At 38.8% G+C, this 25,408-nt stretch overlaps 1 protein-coding gene across 2 annotated transcripts in view; it reads left to right on the plus strand.

Moving 5' to 3' along the window:
• The window catches only part of CMIP (c-Maf inducing protein), a 265,212-nt gene that overhangs the window by 188,970 nt on the left and 50,834 nt on the right, over positions 1–25,408 (plus strand). For both annotated transcript variants that reach the window (XM_074288223.1, XM_074288224.1), the window contains exons 4-5: positions 18,512–18,673; positions 24,064–24,105. In XM_074288223.1, the coding sequence (XP_074144324.1) occupies positions 18,512–18,673; positions 24,064–24,105 (204 nt within the window). The remainder of the gene's footprint in view (positions 1–18,511; positions 18,674–24,063; positions 24,106–25,408) is intronic.

Below are 25,408 nucleotides of genomic sequence, written 5' to 3' on the forward strand. Positions count from 1 at the left end.
GATTATGGTTTTCTTCCCAGTAGGGAACTTCACCTGTTTTCCCTTCCCCTGTCAGTGTCAGCCCACTCTAGGCAGACAACTGGCCGCCCCCCACCCATGAGTGCACCTGGCAGGGCGTGAGGGAGGGGATACGGAGCCAAGATCCTGGAGTTTTCTTGGAAGCAGTTACCTGGGTTGGGAGGCAGCCTCTTGGGGGAGGCGCAGGGAAGGATGGTTCTCCAGCTTTCTGGGTGTATATTCGCATTCTCTGAGTCACCCAACTAAGGTCTGAAATCGGAGACAGCTTTCTTGCTTTCTAGTGAATAAGTATTTGCTCTAGTTATCACTGTATATTATCAGTTGATGATGCTGGATGAGCCAGTCAGCCAAATTGCTAGAACTTCAATCATCCTGGAGCTTGGGGGGGGTTTCCATCTTCTAAGACTATACTTCAGGACAACTCTTGTAACTGGAAGAAGATAGATGTCCGAGGTCAAAGTATCATCAGAACTAGAGGCTAGTTTTTTACTTTAAAGGCCTTTTTCAATAGGAAGAAATAATTAAAAGCACTCAACTTTAAATGGCACTTGGCTGGGCTGGCTCAGGTCGGGTGTCACTTAGTTCATCAATGCCTAAGCCTTTTAAAAGATGGCAGGTGATTATAGTGATTAGAGCTATTAGGGACTAAGTAGATCATCTTCCCTCATTTTACAAATAAGAAAATGGAGGCCCAATGAGAGCTAGTGATTTGCCTGTGATAACATAATACAGTATAATAGAGCAAGAATTTGAATCCTAGTCCTTTGGCTCCAATCCAATGCTCTTTCCATTATAATGTACTGCTTCCTCACTTATTTCTTCAAGTATGTGGCCTAGATTATGAAATTATTAACCTAGTTCTTTTTCCAAGAGGGACATATAAAACCAGAATGCCATAAACCTTTTGAGCTATTTTTTCCTTGATTTTAGGCTTCCCTCAATTTTTTCTATGATAATGTTCCTGAACCAGTTAAGATTTTTTAATGTTTATCTTTTATTTTCATATTATCATTTCTAAATTTTCCTCATCTTTACCTTGTAAGTCATCCCTTAAGGCAAATAATAATAATTAATAAAAAGAATAGTTCAGCAAATTAACTTGACAGCATGTGTAGTGTTTTATACCCATTACTCCTCATTTCTGCAAAAAAGGGAAACAATGATTATATCTTATCTTCTTTAGAGACGTGAGAGATTTTTTGGTCATTATAATTACATATTTTCTATTTTTGGTTTGTTTCCATTGTTTTATATGCATATGTATATGTGTGTGTATATATATTACTGCATTCTAAATAATACATCAGTTTTTATAAGTGTTCTAGCTTTTCTGTATTCTTCAGTTATTTTTATAGTGTAGTTCTATTATTATATATAATTTCTTTCATAATTTCCTAATCAGTAAGCATCTATTTTGCTTCTTAGATATCATTTTAAAAAATATATTCTCAATCCTCATTCTCCCCTACTTCTCTGCAATCTTTGACTTTACTGATCACTCTCATCTTCTTGACATGCTCCTGTTTAAGTTTTTGAGGCACCATTCTCTCCTGCTTCTCTTCCTACCTATCTGATCATTCCTTCTTAGTCGCCTTTGCTGGCTACCCATAGATATCCCTCAGGATTCTGTCCTGAGCCTTCTTCTCTTAACTCTCAATGTACTTTGCTTGGTAATGTCATCAGCTCCCATGGATTTAATCATCATTTTTATGCAGATGATTCTCAAGTCTACTTATTTTTGCCTCAATCTGTCTGCTGATCTCTGATCTCCAATGTCTGCCTTTCAGACATTTTAAACTGGATGCCCAAAGGTATCTTAAATTCCACATGCCCAGAACTGAACTCATCTTTTCTCCACTTTCCCTGGCTTCAAGTTCCAACTACAATACTCCTCTTAGTTCTAATACTTATTATTTTCCAATTTTTCTGAATATAACTTGCTTTTGATCTTCTTGGTTTATAGGCTTACAGTTGAACCTTAGGTCAAAGAGTATGGACATTTTAGTCCCATATTTCTCCCACCCTCCTTTAAAAAGCATAATTCCAAATTCTAAACCATTTTTAAGTCTGTGCTGCTAATTACCATGGAGACCACTGGTTTTTAGCAAGCCTTCATCTCAAATAGAGGCTTAATTTTATGTGAGCCTAGATGAAAGAGAGATTCTGAGAGTGGGGACAGAGAAAGAATTTTTCCCCCTTTTTATGTTTGGGAGGAGACCTTTATAATCTCTTCTTGAGCTCAAAGGAAAAGACAAAAAGAGTGATCACTTCTCCTTTTAATTCCCATAGTTCTTTGTTCATCCTTATGATACTTACACATTCTGCTTTGCATCAAATCATTTAAATCCATTTATTACCCCCTGCTAGACTGCAGACTTCAGGAAATTAGGGAACCTTATTCATCTTTGTATTCCCTGTAGGCAAAGGGCTTTGGACTGTAAATATTTGTTGAATAAATAAATGAATGAATGAGTGAGTGAATGAATAAGAGACTCAGTAAATAGAAGACAAACCAAACAAATTTGTTGGTTATTTTGACAGACTATTAACTAGACAATGTTATTTTTCTATGTAAATTGGCCCCCCCACTTTAAGACCCCTGAAATTCTGTACCATGACTTGCAAGATTTCAGATGAATATGACATAATGTATACAGCAATAAAACAGGCCTTTCCAATTGAAACAAATAACATTTCCCATAATTATAAGGGATAATTTGCTCTGTGAACAACTCCATTTTATTCTATAAGATAGGAACATGTATTTATTTTCTTAAAAAACAAGAATGTTTTCCAGAATTTTGTTTTGTAAAATTTAAAACCCAGAATGTTTAATTTACATAGTAGGAAGAATGACTTAAAGAAAAAGTTGTTTAAAAAAAAACCTATTACCTCTATTTACTGGTAGCTAAAGGAAAATTCCATAGCCCAACTTGTGAAATTATATTTCAGAATCAAGATTTTGTTTGGTTTCATAAAAGGAAGTTACATGGTTTTCATAGGTCATAGAATGTATGGAAGGATGATCATGAAGTCCAGTAGTTCTTAACTTATGGGTAAAGGCCTCCTGGGGATAGGGAGGGATAGATACATCAAGTCTTATTTTGTTCTATTTAATCAAGGAATATTAAATATTATAAAGATCATGACAAGATTCTGAGGACTTTTTGGATACTAAGAAAGGATCTTCATTCTCAAAAACATTCAATTTCCTTTTTTTTTTTTTTTTAACAGGTATGGGAAATTGAGGTTCAAATTAAAAAAAAAAAAAAAAAAAAGACTTGTCCAAAGGTCCTATAGATAGTAAAAGAACTGTAATTTAAACCAAACTTATCTAGCTTCCAATGCACTGCTCTTTGCTGCCTGAGTGGATAGCTTTAAAACTAGAAGGAACCATAGCTGTCTAGTTCAGCTCTGCCATTTTATAAAGTTTGTTTGTAGTTATTTTAGTTATACTCCTGCTAAACTTCCCTTAAAACAAAGAAAAAAAAGTTAAATGAGACCTAACATATGTCCTGGTATGTGCAACAATTCCTGCCCAAAGTCTCCCATATCTCTCCAACAAAATGAGGAAGGTCTATTTCTCATCTCTTCTCTGGGGTAATGAGGGGTCATTACAATTATATAGTCTTCTTTTGAATTACTTTACAACCCTTTTGTGTTATTAATCAAGAAACTGAGGCCCAGAGAGTAACTTATCCAAGAGCATCCAGATCACTATCAGAGGGAGATGAAAATGGCAGCTCTGAGGGACTGTCAGATGGACCAGATTACCTAAGTCTGCAATGTGATCTCAGCAAAATTGGCTAATGTAGCGTGCTGTTGTCTCCAGAAGCTGCCGGATCGCTCTCTGGGAAGAGATCTGCTTTGTCTACTCAAATCTCTCCGACAGATTCTTCTTCCTGTAGTGAACCGTTGTCTCCAGGCAGTTGCTGTTAACTCTTGTCCTTAGAAGTGACTTCCCTTCCTGCAGAGAGCCCCGTCAAGCCTGATGCAATGCAGAGTCTTTCTTCTTGAATCCTGGCTCTGAATCTCCTCCAGCTCTTATCCTTCTCCAGGCCGATCTGCTCTCTGGGCCCAGTGCTGTCTCTTTTATCCTCCCAGAGAATGGGCGTGGGATAATGCAAGGGCTTCTGGGAAGAACCACCCCAGCCAATGAGCTTGCCCCCTCTATCAAGTCAACCTGAGTTCTCACCTTGTAATTGTCCAGAAAACCTGAATTCTCACCTTGTCACTGTCCAGACAACCTGAGTTCTCACTTAGTAATCCTAACAGACTAATGCAGCCCTTAAGCTACATCAAGATGAGGGACACTGTCAAACTATTTATCATCAGAAATGGCTATATTATCAGTAGAAATTCTATTAAAGAAGATATTGCCCCTGCCTGTTTCATCCTAGGAATTTCTGACGATGAACAGTTTAACAATGCCCAGCCCTTTGGTGGCAAGAGCTGCCTTCTCTGTGTCTTCAGTGGGCAGAGCGGAGCCTAGGGCTGCCACCCCAGCAGAGCACTCCTCTTCTAGGGGTTCTTGGGCAAGAAGTTCCATTTGCTTTGACCAGTCTGGGGGAGGGAGATGATGGTCAAGGTGGTAATTGATGGTTTGGCCTAAGCCACCTGCTGGTTCTACCTCAGGACATATGGGCGGCTTTGCAAAGCTGATTATTATTGTCCTTTGGTGGCATTTGGTGGTGATTGGTTTTCTGCCCTGGGAGGATGGCAGGCAAGCTAATGAGTCAAGATGGTTGCAATTTTAACACTGACAAAGTAAATATTAAAACATATCCTTATATTTCTCTAGAGTTTAGAATGATGAAGATAAATGAGGAAAAGGCAGAGTAAGGGCTTGACATCCACATGAGAAGGGGTCAGTCCCATCATTCATACAGCTATTTTGTAATGGGGAAAGGGAAGAAAAAAAGACACCAATAATTGGGGAGATAAGAAAAGCCTCATGCCGCTGATGATGCTTAAGCTAGTTTTAAAGAAAACAAGGTTGTAAGAAGCAGTACTGAAGATTCCAGGCATGGAGAATAGATATACTAAAGCACTGAGACAGGAAATGAAGTTTCATTCATGAATAACAGCAAGAATTAAGACAACTCTGAGGTATCACCTCACATCTCTCAGATTGGCTAAGATGACAGAAAAAGATAATGACGAATGTTGGAGGGGATGTGGGAAAACTGGGACATTAATGCATTGTGGGTGGAGTTGTGAATTGATCTAACCATTCTGGAGAGAAATTTGGAACTATGCTCAAAGGGCTATCAAATTACATACATTTTGTTCCAGCCGTGTCTCTACTGGATCTATATCCCAAAAAGATCATACAAAAGGGGGAAAGACCCAAATAAGCAAAAATGTTTTTACAGCTTTTTTTGTAATGGTAAAGAACTGGAAATTGAGTGGATGCCCATCAGTTGGGGGATGGCTGAACAAGTTGTGATATAAGAAGGTAATGGAATATTATTGTTCTATAAGAAATGATGAGGCTGATTTCAGAAAAGCCTGGAAAGACCAAGTATAGTAAGTAGAACCAAGACAACATTGTGCACAGCAACAAGAAAATTATGTGATGATCAGCTGTGATGGACTCGGCTCTTTTCTTTTCATCCTGAGGCAATTAGGATTAAGTGACTTGCCCAGGGTCACACAGCTAGGAAGTGTTAAGTATCTGATTTCAGATTTGAACTCGGGTCCTCTTTACTTCCTGGCGGGTACTCTATCCACTGAGACACCTAGCCTCCCCAGCTCTTTTCAACAATGAGGTGATTCAAGGCAGTTCCAGTACATGTGATGGAAAGAGCCATTCTCATCCAGAGAACTAGGGAGACTGAATGTGGATCAAAGCATAGTAGTTTCACTTTTTTGTTGTTTCTTTGTTTTTGTTGTTTTGTTGTTTTTTTTCTTTCTCATGGTTTTTTTTTTCTCTTTTGATCTAATTTTCTTGTGTAGATGATGAATATGGAAATATGTTTAGAAGATTTGCACATGTTTAATCTATATTGGGTTGCTTGCTCTCTAAGGGAGGTAAGGAAGGAGAATAATTTAGAACACAAGATTTTACAAAGGTGAATGTTGAAAAGTATCTTTGCATGTATTTAGAAAAATAAAAGGTTATTATATATATATTTTAAATGACCAATAGTAAGAAGGCAAGTTTGGCTACATTGATATAGTGAGGGTAGGGAGTAATAAAATATTTTCAGAAGGGTAAGCTGGAGCCAGCTTGTAATAGGTTTTAAATGCCAAATAGGGAGATCCTAAAAGTCATAGGGTTTATTTGGGAAGGAAATGAAAGATTCAGAGTTAGGCTTTAGGAAATCATTCTTTTCAGTTCATAACACATATGGAATATAATGTGTTCAGTTCTAAGATCACATTTTTTGAAAGGACTTTGATAAGCTGGATAATGTTTAAAGGAGGGAAATCAGGATGACAAAAAGACGAGATCATAATGCTTTGTAAGGATCAATTGAAAGAATTTAGGGTTAGCCAAAAGCAGAAAAAACAAGGTGGGCATGATAACCATCCTCAAGTCTTTGAGCATCTTTCCCATGGAAGACTAAATTTTTTTCTCCATATGACACTAGAGGGCAGAACTAGGCATAATGAGAAAAAGTTGCAAAGGGGCAAATTTTAGTTTTGGTGTAAGGAAAAACATCTTAATGAGATAGCTGTGTAACAGAGAAATAGGTTTTGGAAAATAGTGGGTTCTTTTTCTTTTAAAGCAAAGACTGGAGGATTGTTTGTAAGGAATGGCTCATACAGAATTCTTGGGCAAATATAGGGTAGATGAAGATGGCCTTTGAAGTCCTTTCCTGGTCTGAAGCTGTGTTTTTGTGTTGATGATCCTCTCCAGTTGGGCTGGGGCACAGGAACAAGACGAGAGCTTGAAAGTTTTCCTTTCCTTGAATTTCAGAGGGAAAAAAAGTCAATCAAATTAGTGAATTGTAGACTTTATGGGAAAAGAGACCATGTCCTATCTTAACTTTCTCACCTAGTATCATATACAGATCTCTGCACACAGTAGGTGCTCTAAAAACATTTGAGAAGTTTGACTGAATTAAAATTGTAAATCATATGTGTTATTTCACATGATGCTTTATGAGCCTTTTCCCCTTCCTCCCTCCCTCCCTCCTTCCCTTCCTTCCTTCTCTCCCATGAATTAGAGAAAGAGAGAGAATTGACCCACTAACCTTAGAAGTGGCACTCAGGTGATTGCTAGGATGTGCTAATTCTTCCTCATGATGTTACCCATATTTTTGGTGACTGAATGTGTCATGAAAAGTTTGAGATGCTTCCTTTTTTTCAGCTTAAGAACCATCCATGTCTTTTGCAATACTATTTATTAGTGGTTCCCAGAAAGATAACCAGATGTTACCCAGGCAACCTCCTTCCCTAACAGTCCATAAGTTTTCTCTATACACAGTAAATAGAGAGGGAAATGTCAATGATTTAAGTGGTCAGATTTTAGAAATGAAAAGATGGAGACATATTCCTACTTTCTACCTTAATCTGTTTATTTTCCCTGTGACCCACTAAGGAAAAACAAAGGCCAAGTCACAATTCTCTGTTTTATACTCTCCCTTCCCCCCACCTCAGGCAATTGGGATTAAGTGACTTGCCCAGGGTCAAACACCTAGGAAGTATTAAGTATCTTGAGGCCAGATTTGAACTCAGCTCTTCCTGACTTCAGGGCTGGTGCTGTACCACCCAGCTGCCCCCATATACTCTCTATCTATCTTTACATCTTTGCTCATACTGTTTCCTTTGCCTGGAGTACTCAAGCTTTTCATTTGAGCCTTTTGGATTCCTGTTCATCCTCCTTATATGTCATATTCTTTTTGAACCTCTCTTATTTCTCCCACTAGCTGGAATCGTTTCTGCCTTACCTGGATTTATAGTAACTTGTGCTCATCTTGTGCATTTATCTTAGTCTAGTTCATATTTTCATCTTTATCCATGTTCTACTTTAGCCCCAGTAAAATATAGGCTCCTTGAGAGCAGAGACTATTTTATGTATATGTAAAAATGAGATAATTTTGTAAAGCACTTAGCATAGTATCTGGATATAGTAGGGGTTTAATAAATGCTTCTTCATTGATTGATTGAATTTATGTTCTTTTATGATATGAAGGTGACTCTGGTCTCAGTAAAATTCTGTATATTTCAATCTCTTTCTTTCTTAACCAAACTAAAAAAATATATCTAGTTAGGGACATATCTACCAAAGAAGAACTAGAAAAGAGACACATTTTTGGGGAGGAGAGGGTTCTACTCACAAAAAAATGCTAATAAGAAGGACTTTAACCTGAATTAAGTAGTACATTGTCCACTCTGATGTCACAGCTCATTGAAAAAAAAAATCAGAAGTTTTTATTGGATAAAATAAAAAGATATAACTATCACTTCATTAGACTGCAAACTCTGGGGGTAAGTACTATGTCTCATTTGTTTTTACATTTCTCTACTCAAAAGCATAAAACATTCTACCTTATATACTTAATAATTGCTAAATGAATGAGTAAGGCTTGGCCACATCTGCCTTATCCCATCACAGCAGCCCATCCACAGAGTAAGTTGAGTAACCCAGAAAGTAGCACTGACTCACAGTAGAGACAGAGCAGGCCATCGTCCTCCCCCGGCCAGCATGAAAGCCAGACCAGAGCGTGGTTTGACATGTTTGTCCCCAGGCTTCTTCCCTGATGCCCACAACCACGTCTGGCTTCTTTTCATCAAAATAAATACGAACAGTACAAAGCAACCACATGCAAGCAGCATAAAGCCACCACGAGACTAGTGTGGCCCGTAAGGATGCTTATTCCTAGTAGTCAAAAAGGAATTAAAGAGTCAAAGGAGTCCAGTCCTGTCTCGGGCTGGGCACAAGGGGAGCCAGCCATACCAGTTACAGTGAGTCAGGCCCAAGACCAAACATGGTATAAGAAAGTAGTCATGATGTAGATCATATCAGGAGAATAAGCCGCTAGACTGGGATAGAGGATTTTGGAGTTCACTTCTTAGGCCAGGTAGGAGAAAGGCATTGTAATAGAGTGAGAAAACTTGCTGCTTATATAATTTTCTTTTTCTTCTCCCCACCCCAACCAGACCTTCTTGATTTTTCTGTTTCTGTAATAGCCATTCTTCTTTTCCCAGTTATCTGGACTTGAAATTTACATTTTTAAAAATTCCTTGTTCTTTCATGCTAGGTTTATAATTAAGTACCATCTTGTTCCTTTTTCCTTTATATTTCTCTTATGTCTTTTCTTTTATCTTTCATTTTCACTATTCTCACTTCAGTCTATTCCCCCTCACTCCCTCACTTTGCCCATCCATTTTATTATTGGTTATACAAAATGAGCATTTTACATCAAGAAAGCTAAATTCTATATATTCCTCCCTTATGACATATCATCCTTTCTTTTCCATCTTGGCTGCCGTTAGTTTTCATTGACATCATATAGTTATAGAATTAGAGCTAGAAAGAACCTCAAAAGTTATGTACCCCAATCCCCATGTTTCATATGTGAAACCAAGGCCTAGAGAAAGGACATACAATTGAACCCTGGTCCTCTAATTCCAGATCCCCAGCTCTCTTTCCATAACATTCCTTAAGTCTTTATCACCTCTCACTTGAAACACTGTAACAGCTTGCTATATGGTCTCCTACCAGTGTATTCTGTATTAGACTACTGGAAAAGCAATTAGGCTTTCTTCTCTCTTTGTCCCACTATTAGTTACTTCCCCTTTTGCTCTTTTTATACTCCCTTTCTGCACTTAAAGTTAATAGCTTTGTATATTTTAACCCTTAATTCTCTGTTCCATCCATATTAATCCTTTATTACATTCTATCTTGTTCCCTCATTGTCCTTCCAAATAGATTTAAGTAACTTTGTGGTCTTGAATATTTCAGGCTTCTTCATGATTTTTTTTTTTTATTAACTCAGCCAAAATTGATGCGTGCTGTAATGTAAAGTGTGTTGGACTTGGGATCAAAAAATAATTCTTCTAATCCTAACTCTAGGTCTTATTAGCTTTGTGAAGCAGGGGAAACCATTGAGTTCTCTGAGCCTCAGTCACTTCCTCATCTGCAAAATCACAAGAATAGTAAATTTCTCAGAGTTTCTCAGCCTTAAAGCCCTTTGTGAGTACTTGCACTAAGTACAGATATATTATGATATAATTCTTGCCCTTGGAGAACGTATTATTATTTGAATCTCTTAGCACCAGGACTTATAAAAGTTTATACATGTGAAGATCGACATTGTCATCAATATTGGTCCTCCCCTATCCAGTGCACAACTCATCCAAGCCTTCTCTTCTGCCTTGAGTCTTGTCCATGTCTTCCCATAAACACTTTACAGAGGAGTCCCTCAGTTGGCTTTTCTTTTTTGTTTCCTTGATATCACATGGACACCTGTGTAACAGTTGAACTGCCCATCTTTTTTCATGTGTTCTAGCTATATGATTGATCTATTCCCCCTTTTTTTCTCCTCATACTTCCTCTACTTTTAGTAATTTCCTTGGTGAAATTCTGTCCTCTGACAGTCCTTCCTTAGTACTCTGTTGACACCCTAATTATGCTCATTGTGCACCTCTCCTATGCTTTTTTGAATGTACTGCAACTTTAATTCTTTGATGACTATGGTGTTCCATGACCTAACAGTCATACAGTATTTCCAGAATAATATTAATATTAACGGAAGGGCCTTCCAGGGAGAAACTTGGAGTCATTAAAACCACTGCATAATGTCCCAAAGGCACCTCTGTCTGCCTTTATATAAATCTAGATCCAGTTCATTGTCCTTCCATAGTATCTGTCTAAGGTATATTTTTCTGCCTAACCAATTCTATAGTACAAAGCATAGTTTTAGGACAACATTATTTATTATCCACCTGATTTTTACCTGTGTGGGTAGTGAGGTAGAACTTTTTTGAATAATTATGTATTTAAAACATCAGAAAGCTGTCAAACAATTATCGCTGTTGTATCTTTTAGGAATCTTATTTTAACATAAGCAAGGAGGATATCTTGTTGAAAGAGAGACTTTAAATGGCATTTTACTCTATAAAATTAAATAATTTTTTATAATCAAGAAACAAGTAGGATCTTATATTCCATGTACTTTTGAGTCGACTGACTGTAAAAAATATGGTCTGCTGGAAAATATAATTTCTAAAAGCTGTGATATCAATGATTTTGTAGACATTGGCAACTAGATATAGGATCAATAATTGCTAATATTTTCAGATTTGCCTTTTTTCCCTTTTGATAATAACTAATTCTTCATTCCTACAATCCTCCGGGAATTTGATATCTTTTCTGTGTTCATATATCTTGACTTTTGATCCCTCAATACTTTTAAAAAATAGTTGGTTACCACAACAGACTGTCTCAGGCAACTACTATGCCCATCTTTGGGTTTTTTTTTTAGTCCCATTTGTTCTTCATGCAGCTCATTTGAAGATTATATGTCTGTCATCATCTATGGGTACTACTCATTTCTACCCTCCAGCTGCTGCTTACTCTGAGTAGGCTGATTGAAGGTGGACAAGAGGAATATCTCCCTAGAATTGCCTCCTTGTAAAATCAGTAAAGGTTCAGGGCATGACTGGCTGATCAAGCATTACCTGCAACCTTTTCCTCCTGACCAAATGTTATTAGTTCCCCTTGTAAACTGCCATATCCCTGATATCTTTAGCTGATAAAGGACACATCCATTTACTCTTACTCTTCCTTGGAGACTCTTATATTATGTATCTGTAGCAAGCCAACTCTTGCTTCTTGGTAACTTTTCCATAAGACTGTAATGATAGCATTTCTCCTGATAGCAGGAAGCAGAAAGGATAGAGTCCTTCTAGTCTATACTAAAGGATAAAGGGATTTGCTATCCATTTTGGAAATCCTGCCATGTATTCCATGTATCACTTCCTTCTTATATCTGATTTTTCATTGTGTTGCTGAAATGAATCAAAGGTGCATTTCCACAATAATATGGGATATTACTTGAATATTAAAATAATATGTTTATTTATTTATTTATTTTAGCAAATTCTAACAAATTTCACATTTTTGTAGCTCTTTATGGTTTATAAAGTTCTTTCTTCCCAACAACCTTGTGATATAGGAAATGCAAGTATTTTTATCCTAATTCCATAGGTTATATACATTCCCCATTGCAAGCTGAATGATCCTTTTACTGCCACCATAATGCATGGCCAATAGTGCCTGGATATATCCATGAATTAACCATTCATTCATTTGACAAACATTTTTTAAGCCCTTACTGTATGCAGAACACTGGGTTAGGAACTGATAGATAGACAAAGATGAGTAAAACATAGGTCTTGGTCTTGGTCTTGGTCTTGGTCTTAAAGAACTTTTAATAATAAAGGAAGATGAGCTATGGACCCAAATAACTATATAATACAAACTTGAATGAGATGCATTCATGATAATAGGAAACAGCTTTAAAATTATTTGGTCTAATCCACTTATTTTATAGATGAGGAAGCTGAAGTCTCTAGTGGTGATAAAGTGATCAGGTAGTAAACAACAAAGAATATCAAATGCTGTGAGATTCAATATGTTTTGTGTAAACCATTTCCCCTCTTAAAATATGTAAATTTTAATTTATACACTTTAAATATACTGGTTAAAGAAATCCTAAAGTAAAAACTTTTTAGAAGGAGTCTTTTGCAGGGGCAATAATTTCTCATGGCCCAAGTTTTCTAAATTTTCATACAGCACCTTTGCAGTAAAGTAGGATCTACGTAAAAAGTTCATTCTGGGTTAGATTTTCAACAAAGTGGATAATGGAGGCAGTGTGATACAATGAAAAGAACATTGGAGTAGGAATCAGAAAACTTATGTTCAAAACCTACTTCTTTTCACTTACCATCTTATTGACCTTGGACAAATAGCTTCACTATTCCTTCTGGTCTCAAATTCCTATAATCCATAAAATGAGGGAGTTATACTATATGGCTTCTAGGATTCCTTCAATTATTTATTTATTTATGTATCTATCTATCTATTTATTTATATATTTTTATTTAGAATTTTTTTCTCATTATATATGCATGAGTAATTTTTTTTATAATATTATCCCTTGTATTCATTTCTCCAAATTATCCCCCTCTCCCTCCATTCCTTCCCCTGATGACAGGCAATCCCATACATTTTACATGTGTTACAATAAAACCTAGATACAATATATGTGGGTAAATACCATTTTCTTGTTGCACATGTTAGATTCCGAAGGTATAAGTAACCTGGGCAGACAGATATTAGTGCTAACAATTTACATTCACTTCCCAGTGTTTCTTCTCTGGGTGTAGTTGTTTCTGTCCATCATTGATCAACTGGAAGTGAGTTGGATTTTCTTTATGTTGAAGATATCCACTTCCATCAGAATACATCCTCATACAGTATTGTTGTTGAAGTGTACAGTGATCTTCTGGTTCTACTCGTTTCACTCAGCATCAGTTGATTTAAGTCTCTCCAAGCCTCTCTGTATTCCTCCTGCTGGTCATTTCTTATAGAACAATAATATTCCATAACCTTCATATACCACAATTTACCCAACCATTCTCCAATTGATGGACATCCATTCATCTTCCAGTTTCTAGCCACTACGAAAAGAGCTGCCACAAACATTTTGGCACATATATGTCTCTTTCCGCTCTTTAGTATTTCTTTGGGATATAATCCCAATAGCAGCAATGCTGGGTCAAAGGGTATGCACAGTTTGATAACTTTTTGGGCATAATTCCAGATTGCTCTCCGGAATGGCTGGATTCTTTCACAACTCCACCAACAATGTATCAGTGTCCTAGTTTTCCCACATCCCCTCCTACATTCATCATTATTTGTTCCTGTCATCTTAGCCAATCTGACAGGTGTGTAGTGGTATCTCAGAGTTGTCTTAATTTGCATTTCTCTGATCAGTAGTGATTTGGAACACTCTTTCATGTGAGTGGATATAGTTTCAATTTCATTCCTCTGAGAATTGTCTGTTCATATCCTTTGACCATTTATCAATTGGAGAATGGTTTGGTTTCCTATAAATTAGGGTCAGTTCTCTATATATTTTGGAAATGAGACCTTTGTCAGAACCTTTAACTTTAAAAATATTTTCCCAATTTCTTACTTCCCTTCTAATCTTGTTTGCATTAGTATTATTTGTACAGAAACTTTTTAGTTTGATGTAATCAAAATCTTCTATTTTGTGATCAATAATGATCTCTAGTTCTCCTCTGGTCATAAATTCCTTCCTCCTCCACAGGTCTGAGAGGTAGATTATCCTCTGTTCCTCTAATCTATTTATTATCTCATTCTTTATGCCTAAATCATGGACCCATTTTGATCTTATCTTGGTATATGGTGTTAAGTGTGGATCCATATCTAATTTCTGGCTTACTAATTTCCAGTTTTCCCAACAGTTTTTTCCGAATAATGAATTTTTATCCCTAATGTTGGAATCTTTGGGTTTGTCAAAGATTAGATTGCTATAGATGTACCCTTTTTTGTCCTTTGTATCTAATCTGTTCCACTGATCTACCGGTCTATTTCTTAGCCAATACCAATGGTTTTGGTGACTGCTGCTATATAATATAGCTTTAGATCAGGTACACTTAGACCACCTTCATCTGACTTTTTTTTCCATTAGTTCCCTTGCAATTCTCGACCTTTTATTCTTCCATATGAATTTTGTTGTTATTTTTTCTAGGTCATTAAAATAGTTTCTTGGGAGTCTGATTGGTATAGCACTAAATAAATAGATTAGTTTGGGGAGTATTGTCATCTTTATTATATTCGCTAGGCCTATCCACGAGCACTGGATGTCTTTCCAATTATTTAAATCTGACTTTATTTTTGTGGCAAGTGTTTTGTAATTTTTCTCATATAATTCCTGACTTTTCTTTGGTAGATGGATTCCCAAATACTTTATACTCTCAACATTTGTTTGGATTCCTTCAATTCTTAATCATTTATCCAATAATTTATCTCTTATTGTGCATTCTCATGAATGAATGAATGAATAAATGAATAGATGATTTTAAATTAAAAGTTTTTAGAAAAGATTTAGGGGAAATACCCTGTAATTGTGTTCTGATGAGATAGCCCCAGCATGGTAGACATTATCAGGAGCTAGTCTTCTCTGGTGAGAAGTGTGTTCTGGAAGCACAACATTTCCCTCCCCCAACACCCAAAACAGGTACTCCTCAGGAGTGTCATCTGTGGTTGATTCCCATCTCTGCTGTGCTGCATGAATTTCAGTACATTACTGGCAGGTTAGCATCAAGTGAGTGATTCCAACCCCGTCTCCCTTTTTACCTTCATAACCATGTTCGACCTCAAGAACTTTTTTTTTCCTCCTAGGGATTTTCTTGTGAAACAATCTGGTTCCTGGCCAAAACAATGCTTCCCACCCCCACCCCCACCCCCACCCCTGAAATCAAGTGAGATGGATGATTGGAGTGCTTATATGTATGCTTTGTGGTTTGTGATGCAAGAGTAAGACCACTCTCGTGGGCACATTAATTGTTAGGCTGAAGATTTGAGATCAGAGTTGACATTCGATACCTTTCTTGTCATCTTGTCTATGATTCATTCTTCCTCTGGTTTTCTGCTCTAAGTTCAGTTTAGAGCGAAGGGGTAAAAGGAAGGGAGGGATGCAATCAAATCAATAAACATTTATTGAATGACAGTGTGCCAGGAACTGTGCTAGACTCTGGTATTACAAAGACTAAATTGAAACAGTCTCTACTTTTGATTTAAAGAGCTTCAACCTCTTACTGAAATATAATTTCAGTAATTTGTAATTACTCTCTATAATTTATAAAATTTAAAAGGAACATTTGATGGCTTGGGTATCATAGGACCTTGTTTAAATTCCTCAATTTGCCATTGGTTATCTATGTGATTTTGGGGAGGTTATCTCTTAGCTTCAATTTTCTCATCTGTAGAAGGGGAATAAGGGGGATTGTGTGTATAGTGTGGACTAGTCCACCCTCTCACTGATGGTCTGTGATATCTATGAATCAGGTCTGAGCCACAGGTGAGGGCCTTGTGCTTCTTCATTGAAAGCCTCCTTCTTGAAGAGAGAACATATGGGATTCTGGAGTAATAGAAGTTTGGAGAAAGGGTAAAACCCAGAATACATATCTGAAAGATACAGAGCCAAGTAGCTTTAAAATGATTTTAAATACGTTGAACCCTTGATTCATATATATATATATAATTAAAATAAAAATTCATTTGAATTAGTGGCTTGATAAGTCTCTTTCTGTTGCCCATCAGTGTGAAGCCTCCCTTCTGCAAGGAACTATTTCTTATCTCTGTAAAATATGGCTGGGCTGGAGAAAGAGCCCGCATAATTAGAAATGTGTGCACACCCCCACAGATAGAATCACACACACATTCATCACTACTCACCTTCACTCATATACTTATCCAACACAGTGGATGAGTTCAATAAGTATATGTACACCATTGTTGATTATAGGAGCACTGTAAGTGATTAGTGAAGGGATCCCAGAGCCCCCAGAAACGCATTTCTGAAGTTAAATCATGTCACAGGGCAGGTGATGGGGAGAGAACAATGTTACAGTCCTCACTGTGTTCAGCTTGAATGCTTCCCTGGCATGAGCCTGACTTTCTGCCATCCATTTGCTCCCTTCCTCTCCAGTGTTATGTAGGGAGGGCATATTTGTGAAAAGGAAAAGGGGAAGACTGCATGTGGACAAATTACATGGAGGTCCTTAGGGGTCTGTCAGCGTGGGCAGCATTTTCGCCAAGCTTCAGATGCAGCAAAGCTGAGTTTCTAAAGAAGAGAAGGAAGGCACCTGGGCTAGCCATGTCAGCCCCCCTTCCCCTTGCCTTAGTGTGTGCTGGATGGAGGGAGGGACCGTTGAGTAGCATCTTGATAGTCTTTCATTTGGGATAGTCTTTCCTTTGGAGAGATGGAAGATGAGGTTCCTTGGGATAGTCTTGATAGTCTTTCCTTTGGAGAGATGGAAGATGAGGTTCAGTCCTCCTCCAGGACAGGGAAAAACATCCAAGGTTGTCTGAGAGGAGATATTTCTCATCTCCCAAGCAACCAGATGCAATATAAATGACTCTGAGTTTCCCCTTTTTGGAAGTTTGGGGGCTAGAAGAAGAGAGTCATGTGGGGCAGGATGTGATCCTAAACAGTCAGCAAACATTTTTGAATCACCTGTTATATGCCAGGCACAGTGCAGCAGGCTGGGAGTGTGAAAAACAAACAAAGATTACTCTTCAGCATTTGAAACTCTGTTAGTGGAAGAACCATCGGACTTACTGCAGTTAGCCCTGGGATATGTTTCACCTTTGAGATCCTGTCTGTGACTCTGTTTACCTCATTCAATGTATTTGGAAAACAAAAATCCAGTGGTTTGTTAATTCCCATGTTAGGTAACCTAGCGATGCCAGCCACACCTGAGGGTGCTCAGTATTTCTTCTGGGTCCAGTGGCTTTGGGAGGGCGCTGCCCACGCCCTCTGATGTGGATCTGGCTTGAGGATTGGAGCTTGTCACTCCAGTTGGCTGTTAGTGTTGAGACACTAAAATTAGGTTTCCCCCAAGGAGCAAAATGCATAATGAAGGAGTTAGGAAAGTTAGAGTTGCTTTCCTGTCTCCAGAGCAAGCTCTGCTAGTGTGTATGAAGATCTCGCTCCGAAGGAGAAAAGAGTTTGTCCCTCCATTACCCCTGTAGCTTTCCAGAGGGTTGGATTTTGTAAGTCAGAGAGGCTTTGAGGAGCTTGGAAACTAACAGAAGCAATCCAGCACCAAGCCACTGCCCCACAGCTTACTACTTTTGCTTCATTGGAGCAAGACAATTCAGAAGTTAAAGGAAGGTGAGGTTTTTCCTACTTTGTGCATCAGGTGGTGGTTGTGTATGGTCTGTCCTCCAGGGCAGCATGTGTGACTTGGTTTTGGTCCAGGGCTCTAGATTAGTGCAGTAGTTTATTATTTTTTTTAAGATTTTATAATCCCATATAGAGCATTTTACTGAGATTATTCTCCATGAGGATGAAGTTGAAATGAGGATTAGGAGAAATGGTACCTAATACTTAAGGTAAAGAACTTTTTAATCTGTGCATGTCTTCTCTCTTAATGATTTAAATAATTATAATTTCAGAAGTAAAAGTTATATAAAGGAATTTTTATGAAGAGCTAAATTTCACTGCAAAGAATACCCACCATAAAAAAATAACTGGAAGCATTGTTATTTAGTGGAAAGAATACTGGGAGCTAAGGTTTTAGCCATGATTCTACCATTGATTCATCATCTCTGTGACCTTAGGCAGATCACTTCACCATCTCTTTTGGCCTCTGTTTCCTCAATTGTAAAAATGTGGGGGGATAGACTCAGTGGTCTCTACAGTAAGTTAATTACAACTGTTTAGTTCTGTGATATTTTCTAGCCTACGGCATCTTATATATCTTTTTTCCTTCCAAACAGAAAAAAATTTACAAATACAAGAAAGTCCTGAGCAATCCAAGTCGCTGGGAAGTCGTCTTGAAGGAGATCCGGACTCTGGTAGACATGGCCCTGACATCTCCACTGCAGGATGACTCCATCCACCAGGCTCCACTGGAGATAGTCTCCAAACTGCTCTCTGAGGTAAGTTTGCTCCTGAGTTGGAGCCATACCATCAATTTTTAACCTCATTAAAAATATAGAAAATAGAGATATTTTCTTCTTTTTCTTCCTTTTACTCTCTGCTGAGTTCTACCTTTTTGCCCAAACAGTGGAGAAGAAGTAAAAATCAAGCTGATCTCTTTATTGATAACAAATTGCAAAAGGTAATGTTGTCTAGAGAATTGTGCATAAAGTAGGAGTTTTTCAAATTTTAATCTTTTTTAGCAGTCTGGTGAAATCTCTGGTAGACCTATTTTCAAAATAATGTTTGTTATCCATATTCATAATTGGAGAAAATAGTAAATTTCACTTAGATATTAATGAAAATAAAGTTGTAGTCATTTTTTCCATCTAATTTCAACAACCTTCTGAAATCTATCCAAAGGATCCTTTGCTTTTTCTCTTCATTTTCTTTTTCTTTTTCTTTTTTTTTTTTTTTCTTACAGATGTTTTTTCTTTTCTTTTTTTTTCTTTTTCTTTCTTTTTTTTTTTGGGGGGGGGGAGGTTGGGGTTAAGTGACTTGCCCAGGGTCACACAGCTAGGAAGTGTTAAGTGTCTGAGACCAGATTTGAACTCGGGTCCTCCTGAATTCAAGGCTGGTGCTCTATCCACTGTGCCACCTAGCTGCTCCCCCCCCCCCTTTTTTTTTTCCTGTCCATTAGATTGTGTATTGCAACCCAAGCTATTCTTTTATCTATCTGGGCCTATCCAGTGTCAGAAGGAAGCACACAGTGAGCCTGAAGTCCCTGCTTTTGGAATCAACTTGAGCTTAGAGGCTTATATTAATGCTATTATTGCGTTAGGATGGCCTGACAGTGCAATTACATACTACTTTGAAAGTATCTGTTTAACATATGAGGAGAAAGAAAAAAGACCAAAAAAGACTGCAGCTAGAGTAGGGATATAATGTCATCTTTTATCTAGGAGGTCATTACTGAGCTAGGGAGAAGTTGAGAGAGACAGACAGACAGACATGATCAAAGAGATGACAGACAGTCAATGTATAACCATCCTTGGCCTTTGGCTTGTAGTCCCCAATGACTCTAGTATCAGTAAGCTCCTAGTGGCTACAACTTATATTTCCCTCCAGTAATTTCTGCTCTAAACCTCTTACTTGTACCTGTCTTTGCCAGCATGTAGCTTTTGTTGCCTCCTGATTAGGCAGGACTTTGCCAGCCAATAAATCAACAAGCATTTGTTCAGCAGTTACTATGTGCCAGGCATTCTCTTAAATACTGGGAATATAAAGAAGGCAAAAACCGCACTTGTCCTCAGTGAGCGCAGAGTACAGTGAAGGGTGTAAATGTAAATATGCAAATAACTGGGGATGTACAGACATATAGATAGAGGAGATAGAAGCTAATCTCAGAAAGAAGTCATAAACAATTAGAGCTCAGCTTTCCCAGCTGGGAAAGGCCTTCTAAAGGTGGTATTAAAGTTGGGCCTTCATAAGGAGGCCTGGCCTGGGAAGCTAACAGATGGAAGGAAGGAGAGAGTTCCAGGCTGGGGGGGGATCGCCAAGACACATAGGGAAAGGCTATGAAGATCTGTGTGTGAGGAACAGCTAATAAACCAATATGTCTGGGTCTTGTGGGGGAGATCCTGAAAATGCTGTGGAGCCCACCAGATTTACTGAATTGGGGGGTAGGGAACAGGCACAACTATGCCTAGGAAAAATCCCTTTGGCAGCTTAAGGCAGATGGAGTGAGGAACGGAGGTAGGGAAGCCAACTAGAAGTCTGGGAGAGAAGTAACAGGAGCCTGAGTTTGTGTGAGAGCTGCATAAACAGAAAAGAGGTATACTAGAGGTGTGAACATAGGAATGGCAAGATTTGACAGTGGGTTGGATATATAAGTGCCAAGTCTGTGAACACAGATGCCTGGGAGAATGGTGGTGTCCTTGACAGTAATAAAGAAGTCTGGAAGAGTGGAAGGTTTGGGATCAAAGGTCATGAGTTTTATTTCAGATGAAAAATTGGACTCAGCCTCCAAAATTATCTGGCTCTAGGTTCTAGTAGGATGTTATCAAGCTCTAGAACTTAAGCTAAGTCAGCTAAGTGCTCTGCTATATCACATCCCTATATTCTATTTAATAGACTCTCCTGAGGCTGTCCTAATTGCCCAGGACCTTACACCCTCTAACACCCCCATATTGTAGCTCACCATTAATACTGATTGCTTAACTGACTTTCCAACTGCCGAATTCCCTTGCCAAACTCTGTGATTTTCTGCCTCTATGCCAGGTCTCCCTCTTCCTACCTGCCTGAATTAACTAAAGAAGCTACAGCCCATTCCAAGGATGGGATCCACCCACTGGAGGATCAGGGTCCTTTTCCAAAGAATGAGAGGGAATTGAGTGAGGTGTGGCAAGGTCTTCCGACCTACCCTGAAGAAGGGGAGATGCAAGAGGGCAAATGGGGAAGGGACAGAATCTGAGTCAGAAGGTCAGAAAGACAATGAGGGCTGTCCACAGATGAGCATAGTAGAAGTTGGAATATTAGGCAAGATATTGTACTTATGACTCTTTGCCAAACCGTAGTGAAGAAGCTGCTTCTTTTACTAGCCAACCGGAAAGAGACATCCTATATGTGTTCATGCAAACAGACATCCGGAGGACCCCATCTTTTTGCCTCCTCCAAACTTGGTAGGATCTTATTTCATTTTACTCAAAGGCCTCCTTTGGCACTCCCTTTAACATGAATAGGCAGCACAGTGTGTGAGCCATTACTGAACCTGTCACAGAGAAGAAGGAGAAAGGAAGGGAAAAGCGGCCCAAATTTGTCTTTTGTGAGGTAGGAACCTTTCTGGAGAGGGAAACAACTTTATGCATCTTAGCATCCTTGTTGAAGAGAGAGTACCAATTCCCTGTGGTGGCCAGTCTTTAAGGGGCAAGAGATTCAGGAGTTTTTCTTAATAGAGCAGATAGTAAAGTACATTTTAAAACCTATAAGTGAAAATTCTTTAACACAAGATATTTTTGACTGCAAAGCATTTAGGGAAGACATTTTACTGATGCTTTCTAGCTTGCTGGTATTGATGGGAACAAAGGTTGTGCTACCACAATGAAGGAATGAATGAACAGATTCAGAGCAAAGAAAGGTTATGATGTTTCATGTAGACTGAATGAGGATGACTCCACTCACTTCAAAACTTCCTAGCACAGCAGAGAAGCTTGGAATGCAGGCTTGCTAATTAAATACTGTCCTTTGAACAGTACAGGCGTGGAGGGCAGATTCTGTTAGCAGAGTATAGTGCTGACTCTTCCTTTTTGGGAGCAGGATTCACCAGCAGCAAACCAGGTTTGACTTTGCTCTGAAATACGAGCGTGTCTGTGGTTGAGTTTCTGTGGCCAGTAAAGGCAATATAGGTTCATCAGGTTTAGTTGGGCAGAGCCTCTAAGAATGTTCCTCTAACTTCAGACAAACTGGAAAATTCAGCTTTGACTTAAGATATCCTGAATTTGACTCACTGGCTTACAATGTCAATGTTAGAAATGTCAATCCCAGACTATTAATCTCCTCAATAGGAGACAATTCATGAGTTATAAGTTGAGAGTAAATGCCTCCATCAGATAGGTTTCCATACAAGACTTCTGGTGAACCAATTCCTTGGCAGGATTTATAAAAGTTAAACATTGAATAAAGTTATTAATCCCTGCTGATACCTATAGTTCTAGAGGAACTTAATAGTCCTCTTATTTGAAGTATGAAAGAAATTAACTCATTAATTTTTTTTCTTTTAAACTTTTCTACAAATATATGTGTCTTGTATAAGCCTCTTGTCGACAGAGAAGTTTTAGTTTTTGTTTTTATATCTCTAGCACCTAGCAGTGTCCAAAACATAGTAAACTTCATAAATGCTTGTTGAATTAAATTGAATTACTTCATCAGCTCTTTCTCACAGTAGGCATATTGCATATTTATAGAAAATTCCAGACAGCAAAGATCAGTTTTTTAGTGGTTTTGAGATCATCTTCTCAATTCCCTCTCCCTGCCTTCTCTTCTTTCTAGGAAAACCTGGTGGCATAGATAGGAATATTCTTAACTGCATTGCTTTCAGAAAGAAAGACAAACACCTACCTGTGAAACTTCCTCTTTCCTCCACTCTCTGTCACCTTGATTTTAGGTTCTTTGGTTGCCACTTGGAGGAAAACTTACTAGGGAGTTCATCTGGTTAAGAGAATCCACCTTCCTGTCTTTTCCTACGGAACCAGAAAGGGAGAATCTCCCTGAATATATACATCACTTTGAAGAGACCACCTTACAGCCTTGCCTAAAATTTTGTTCAGTTCTGTCACACTTTGTAGAATGGATGTACAAGCACTTTAGCCAAAAACTCTTTGCAGTAAGCATTTTATTAATTATTTTTTAAAGTCAGCAAAGGTCTAAAGCCAATTCTAATCTACTTTACAGAAAGTAAGTGTATGGAAAGTGCTGATGGAGTTCAATCTTCAAAGTGACTGCCAGATTCTGACATCAAAAGACCTTCTATGCTTGTGAAATGTGAACAAGATTTGGGGTGAAGGAGTGGTGATGTTGAGGGTTGAGTTTTTTTTAAAACTTGAGTTTGTTTTTAACTTCAAAATAACAACTATCAGTGCTTTGAAACTCTTGGAAACCAACTTAGGGGTTGGTATCAATTAAAGTCCTACTCTGATGCCTCCTCATGATGGGAAGATAAATACTAGATTCTCAAATTATGATGAAAAGGTAACTCTATGGTTCTCAAATACTGTGCTGATAGAATTCATACAGACTGGAAAGCCTTCATGAATTTGATTAATGAGAGTAGCCTAATTTCCAGAATCTTATTACCAGGTTTGGTCATAGGGTGAGATAAATTGTTTAGATACAATGATTCTCAAAGACCATATGTTGCAGTGTAGAGGGGCTGCCTTCTTTGTCACATAAGGTTATATCCACACTGATGAATTTCTGATTTTAAGTAAAAAGTATGAATTTTTAAAAAGTTATCCCTTTTACAAATGTCCCTGAATGAAAATAGAACTGTAGAATTCCATAGTACCACCTCAAAAGAGTTTTCTCCACCCTGAAACTATATGGAACTATATATGCCCTGGAACTATAGGAAAGTCATGCAAAACAGAAACTTGTTATTTCTCTCAGTTTCCTCGTCTGTAAAATGAGCTGGAGGAGAAAATGGCAAATCACTCCAGTAATTTTGCCAAGAAAACCCCAAACTGGGGTTATGAAGAATTGAAAAACAACTGGGCAACAACAACAAAAGACTCTAAGCCCAGAATCTTCAGTTTTCTTCTAAACCTCCTTCATTCTCTTTTTCATACATCTGTGTACTTGTGAGTGATAAATGCAAAATTGTCTAATGCTTTTTTCCCTTTATTCAATCCTTCAGAATACTAACTTGACCGCTCAAGAGCATGAAAACATTATTGTGGTAAGTATTTTCTGTTTTCCTTGGGCCTTGGTGAGCATTGGGGGCCCCCTTGTCAATTGTGTAAAAATGCCTTTCTTTCTGGTTTCTTTGCTTCCTCGTGGAAGATTTTCCCCACCTGCAGTGGAGCTCACTTGAGTGCCCTGAGTTCTTCTCGAGTCTAACTTAAGCTCCAAAGGTTCTGGCAGATACACGTGGATTAGCCTTCTGCAAGGTGGGGCAGGGCAGGAAGGAGACGGCGAGGATGGCAGCACTGGCTCAGTCACGAGGAAGGCAGCCGAGAGAAAAGCTTTTTCTTTCTAGGAGGATCAGGCAGCTAAAGGATCTTAATTGATCCATAAATAGAACCTAGACTTAATTGATGTGGGTTTCGGGAGTAAAGTAATAATTTCTAGTACTTTACTAGGATCTTGAGTCTAGTTCTTCATGGTTTTCTAGTTCGTTCCTGGGATGCCATAGTCAGATTTCTTTCTGGACCATTTTAGACTGTGAGACGCGCCTCCCATGGGGCGTGTGAATTGCACCAAATCCCCAGCACCCTGGTATCGGGGCTCCAGCAAGAGCCCATGGTGCTCTCAAGGGCCTGTGCGCCTGCCCCTTCTCAGCTTTCTCTCTTGGCAGAGGCCTTGACAAACGGAGCCCAGCCCCTGGGCCAGGGCCCCCACAGGGGGCATGTTGCAGCTCTGAGGAGGGTGTCTGGGCCCTTCGAGGCTTTTCCTGGCCAGCGCTCCTTCGGGCCTCCCGTGCCCAGCCGCCCTTCCTCAGAGCCTTCCCCAGGGTAGCTCCGGGAGAAATAGGTGTTACTGATCTCGGCCTCCAGAGGCCCGTCTCTGGGGCTCCTTTCGCTTCTGCCCGTTTGACCCGGTGGATCGGCAGATCGGGAGCGGTCCCGGTCCTTCACAGACTTCTGCGGGTTTCAGGTTTCCCATCGGTGAAATGACAGGGTCAGACCGTTCTACTCTAAATCTCTGATCTCACGTGTTTCCAAAGCTAGAGGTTTCTTTTTGTGGCACCGGCCAGATGCCACTTGTCCTCTTGGAAGCCTTTGCTCTCGAAAAGTCACGTGTGGGCTTCCGGTTGTGACCTTGGTGACCAGGAGGGGGGAATTCCAGTGGTTCTGACTCCTTAGAAGGGCACCTGCTAGTTGTGTTCACAGCACGTGACTGCTGCGTGGGGTCTTGGCAGGAATTGAGTGTGGGGCGGGAAGGGAAACCTAGTCCCCAGTGACTCCTCCAGAGAACTCTGGCAGCTTAGTTTGATCAAGTCTGCAGACCTCAGTTGAGGCCATGTTAGGAATTATCACCAG

This window comes from Sminthopsis crassicaudata, chromosome 2 (genome assembly GCF_048593235.1).
Source record: "Sminthopsis crassicaudata isolate SCR6 chromosome 2, ASM4859323v1, whole genome shotgun sequence".
NCBI classification, from domain to species: domain Eukaryota; kingdom Metazoa; phylum Chordata; class Mammalia; order Dasyuromorphia; family Dasyuridae; genus Sminthopsis; species Sminthopsis crassicaudata.